Genomic DNA, 4,896 nt, shown 5'->3' with positions numbered 1-4,896 from the left:
TCAGCTGTTGGGAGAATTTCAAGAAAGGGCATGATCAGGGAACAGACTCTACATTGGGCAGCTTCTAGTCTGATAGGAAGTTCACACACACACACACCCCTGGAAAAAAATTCTAAGTTTCAAATAGAATAGAGTGGTTATTTATGCATAAACATCTCTGCATGTATATACTTTCTGTATAGATATGTATAAAAATTTTCTGGATATTCAGTGACCAAACAGGCTGAATTTATAAGTAGAGAGAAATATGGAAATTTCCAAATAAATATTGAAGGAGTAAAGAGAATGTGATTTTCTGGAATGGAGAGATATTATGGGGTAGGTCTGCAGTCATAGCCCAGGTACCAAGACTGAGTGGAACTGTCCTGTCATGGCACGACAGAGACCACAGGGTGGAGAACCACAGGGTGCAGCTACAAAGATGAAAGAGTATTTCTCCACCAAAACTTGCCTCAGGTGCTGGTTGCGTGTGTTTGTGTGTACACGTGAGTGTGCAAGTGTGTGTGTGTGTGTGTGTACACAAACACACCATACCTTGCAATTAGGGTCCATGAATTTTGTTGATTGTTGTAGTAGAAAGCCTGTCCATTTCAGACTTAATCCTGCTTATCAGTTTCTCTAAGCCCCGTTTCATGTCTTTGTTTCTTAAACTGTAGATAAATGGGTTCAACATTGATGTCAATACAGTGTACATGATTGTTGCTATTCGGTCCTTGACAGTATACTTTGACAATGGCTGGAAATAGACATAGCTAATACTCCCATAAAACAGAGTCACCACAGTGAGATGCGAGCTGCAGGTGGAGAAGGCTTTGCGTTTTCCAGCGGCTGAGGGAATATTAAGGACAGCAATGAGGATCCTTAGGTAAGAAATGATGATGCAGGCAAATGGGGCCATCACAGAGGCCAGCCCTTCTGTCATGGCTACGACTTCATTGACAGAGGTAGAAGAGCAGGCCAGTTTCAGAACAGGGTTGACGTCACAAAAGAAGTGATGGATAACATTTGATGCACAAAAGGTGAGTCGATTCACCATGAGAACATGTAGGAGGGAGTGGAGGCAGGAGAAAGCTATGGAAAAGACCACTAGCAACATACAGCGTTTGTGGTTCATAACAGTGATGTAGTGGAAAGGGTTACAAATGGCCACATAGCGGTCAATGGCCATAGCTGCCAGGAGATAACTATCCATGTTTCCAAAGACCAGGAAGAAATACATCTGTGCCAGACATTCAGCATAGAAAATGGTCTTTGTGTCTGATAGGAAGTTCACTAACATCTTGGGGACTATGACTGTCGCGTAGCAAATATCAGCAAAGGACAAGATGCTCAGGAAGAAATACATGGGGTTTTGGAGTTGAGAATCAGAGCGGATAACCAAGATGATGAGCAGATTTCCCATCAAGGTGACCAGGTACATGATAAGAAAGAGGGCAAAGAGTGGCTTCTGGTCCTCAGGGCGAGAGGAGAGTCCTAAGAGGATGAATTCAGGAAGTTTTGTCAGGTTGCGCATTTCCATGGACTTATATGCACCTGAAGGTAAACAACACTGTCAATAAATGATTCTTGTCATCTGCAATGTGTATTCTTACATCTTGTTTTTATACTGAGCATTTACTCCAGTGTTTTTCTTCCTGAATATGGAAAAATCAGAGCCGAAAGTGTTTTTAACTTGTTCTTTTAAAATCTTTGAGATAGAAACCTAAAGAAAAAGACAGGAAGCAGGGGAAAGAAAGCGAGAGAGACTAGGTTGGAGAGCTGGATTTTCTTTTCTGCCTCCTGACTCTGGGCTGATAAATCACAGGCCCCACAGATGCAGACTTTGAATCAAGTTCAGGTCAGCTTTAGATTAAGGATTATCAGTGGCTAATCCATATCCAGCTAATCATGATAGCTATCTCACCTAGCTTGTGGTTGGTGAATAACCATCATTTTAAGTCAAGATGCCTCTTTCCACATCATCTACAATGGAAACAAGAAAGTCATTTAAAGAACATTAAATTGAATATAAACAGTTACAGGGAAAAGAAAGATGGAGGGAGGGAAAGTGAGAGAAAGGGAGTGAACTTGCGTGAAAAAATACTCTCCCAAATTTCCCTACATTTTGGCTGATAATTTATATCCTGAGATCGGGGAACTGTGCCTCACAAGTAAACCAGGGCAAAGGCAGATTGGACTTTAGAGTATAGATGCAAAAGGCATCCACATTTAGCCTGAACATAAGTTAACTCTCTTATTTAGTGTCTCTCTGAGATAAGATATTCCCACTTCTCACCAGGCGTTCTCAAAGTTGATTTCTTACCTAGAAAGGACATTGAGCTTTTGTGTCATGTATTCTATTCATTCCACTCCTTCCTTTATGCTCCATGAAATGATTTGTCAAAAAGAAGACAAAACTCTGCCAAGAGACAGCATACAGAAGAGGTACCTGATAAAAATCTCCGAATGCTTCTTGAATCCAAATGTTCCCTTCCTTGGATTCTTACCATCCTTCATAGGTGTAGATACTCATATGCCCTGCTTCTCTCATGGGAGTATCCTCTGAGACTGTCTTACTAAGTTTCTGATGTTTGATGAGGGAGAGAGTAAGAAAACAAACATCTATTAACTTAGTGCAAGGTTGTCTCCAAGGAACCAGAGTAACTATAATTGTTCTCCCTTTCCAGGTTGCCTACATGCCTCTCCTTGACTCTGGGTATAATGCAACATCTGCTTAGCCTGGAGTAGGTGTTGGAAACAGACAATACTTTTCTGTCCCTGGCTCTTACAACCTTTCTGGGGGCTTACCTGGGAGATGTCATACCATGTAGCACTGAGGACAGAGTACCAGACAGGACACCAGGATCCAGTTTTTCCTTGAAGTTATAAAGCTTTGACTAGACCTCCCCCTAGTGCCTCCATTTCCCTGAAGGACAACTACTTAGTGCAGCCCAGCATTGGGTACTTTCTGCTCCACTCCTCCCAAGTTCAGATACATTTGCTAGTTTAGTAGCTATGACTTTATGATGCTATCCTCCTACAAAAGAGAGTGTTGTAACTTTTGAACCTGGCCTCAGGTCTCTCTTCCCTTGTTAGCCAACCCTCATTCCTTCTATTACAACTAGGGAAAGCCACCTCTTTAGATCGTTTACTCTTCTTAATTCATGAAAGCACACAGAATTCATGCATCAGGATCCCAACATGCCCTGCCAAATGCACATTGCCTATTTCTTGTCGCTGATTTCTATTCACATCTTACAATTCACTCACTTCACTTTCTTATATTTCTCCCTTCACCTGGGTCTTCAAGCTCAAACACAGCCTCTTACAAAAAGCATTCTTTGATGAACTAATGGAATGTCTTTTCTGCACCCTTAGTATGTGAGTTGTCATTAAACACAAATCACATTCATTGTCACATAAGTTTTCACTTATAGGAAGACGACTATCACGTCTTCAGTAATTTATAAGCTTTTTTCATGCAACCCACACAACCACCTCATACCATGTGTACTTATTGTCTTCATTTTTATAGTGACTTAGAAAAACAGGGTAACTATTAAACATAACTTGAACCAAAGGCCATTTGAATCCAAACCATGTAGTTGAACCTCTCTGTTTTCCCCTGACAAAGTTAAAGTTTTATATTAAGGAACAGCTTTCAAATGACTAATGGAGCACAAATTTTGCCTTACTTTGCCAGATTAAACTTGAAAAGTCTGTACTTTTAGCATAAGGACTACTTTTCTACTTTTCATTAATTCAAATGTAGGCATGATTCCAGAAACTATACTCATTTTGTATGATCCATCTCTCATATTTTATTGATAGGTGATATCTGAGAGACTAATATTTTCCCACATTTTAACATCTCTTATATGGGGTGAATTTAAATATATGGCAGCATTTAATTGGAAGCATTTTCTCCCACAATGGTACATTAAAATAATATATCTTATGCTCAACTTTACTAGCTATTTGGGAAGTGTTGATCAAAACTAAAGATCAATCAAAGGACTTGTATGCATGCATATAAGCCTAACCAATGGACACAGACAACAGGGGGGTAAGGGCATGAGTGGGGAGGATGGGGGGTAATGTGGGGATAAGGACACATATGTAATACCGTAATCAATCAATAAATTAAAAAAATTAAAAAACCATGAGTGCTCTAGCCAATTTGGCTGAGTGGGTAGAGTGTCAGACTGTGGACTGAAGGGTCCCAGGTTTGATTCTGGTCAAGGGTATATGCCTGGGTTGTGGGTTCGATCCCCACTAGGGGGTGTGCAGGAGGCAGCTGATCAATGATTCTCTCTCATCATTGATGTTTCTCTCTCTCCCTCTCCCTTCCTCTCTGAAATTAACAAAAATATATTTTAAAAAAACTATAATGAGATACCACCGCACACCTGTTAGAATGGCTGTTATCAACAGGACAAGTAATAACAAGTGTTGGAGAGGTTATGGAGAAAAAGGAACCCTCATTCTCTGCTGGTGGGAATGTCAACTGGTATAGCCACTATGAAAAGCAGTTTGGAGGTTCCTAAAAAAATTAAGAATAGTTACCATATGTCCCAGAAACCCTTCTCCTGGGTATCTACCCAGAAAATTTGGAACATTTATTCAGAAAGATATATGCACCCTGTGTTCATTGCAGCATTCATGGTACTTGCGAGAGGATAGACCTACAGATCACTGGGATATAATTGAGAGTCCAGAAATAAACCCATTTATTTTTGTCAATTGATTTTTTAAATATATATTTTTATTGATTTCAGAGAGGAAGGGAGAGGGAGAGAGAGAGAGAAACATCAATGATGAGAGAAAATCATTGACTGGCTGCATCCTGCACACCCCCACTAGAGATCGAGCCTGCATATGTTCTGACCGGCAATTGAACCATAACCTCCTGGTTCA

The 4,896-nt window shown here is 40.4% G+C and overlaps 1 protein-coding gene across 1 annotated transcript; it reads right to left on the bottom strand.

The window, feature by feature from the left end:
* Positions 1–541: 541 nt before the first annotated feature.
* On the bottom strand, positions 542–1,519 carry LOC102419676 (olfactory receptor 1L3-like). Its single transcript, XM_006105631.1, has one exon. It carries the CDS (start codon positions 1,517–1,519, stop codon positions 542–544), a length of 978 nt encoding a protein of 325 aa, XP_006105693.1.
* Between the last annotated feature and the right edge of the window lie 3,377 nt (positions 1,520–4,896).

This window comes from Myotis lucifugus, unplaced genomic scaffold (genome assembly GCF_000147115.1).
Source record: "Myotis lucifugus unplaced genomic scaffold, Myoluc2.0 scaffold_706, whole genome shotgun sequence".
In the NCBI taxonomy this organism is placed as follows: Eukaryota; Metazoa; Chordata; class Mammalia; order Chiroptera; family Vespertilionidae; genus Myotis; species Myotis lucifugus.
Note: the sequence above shows the minus strand (reverse complement) of the source record. Positions and strands in the feature narration are given on the sequence as shown.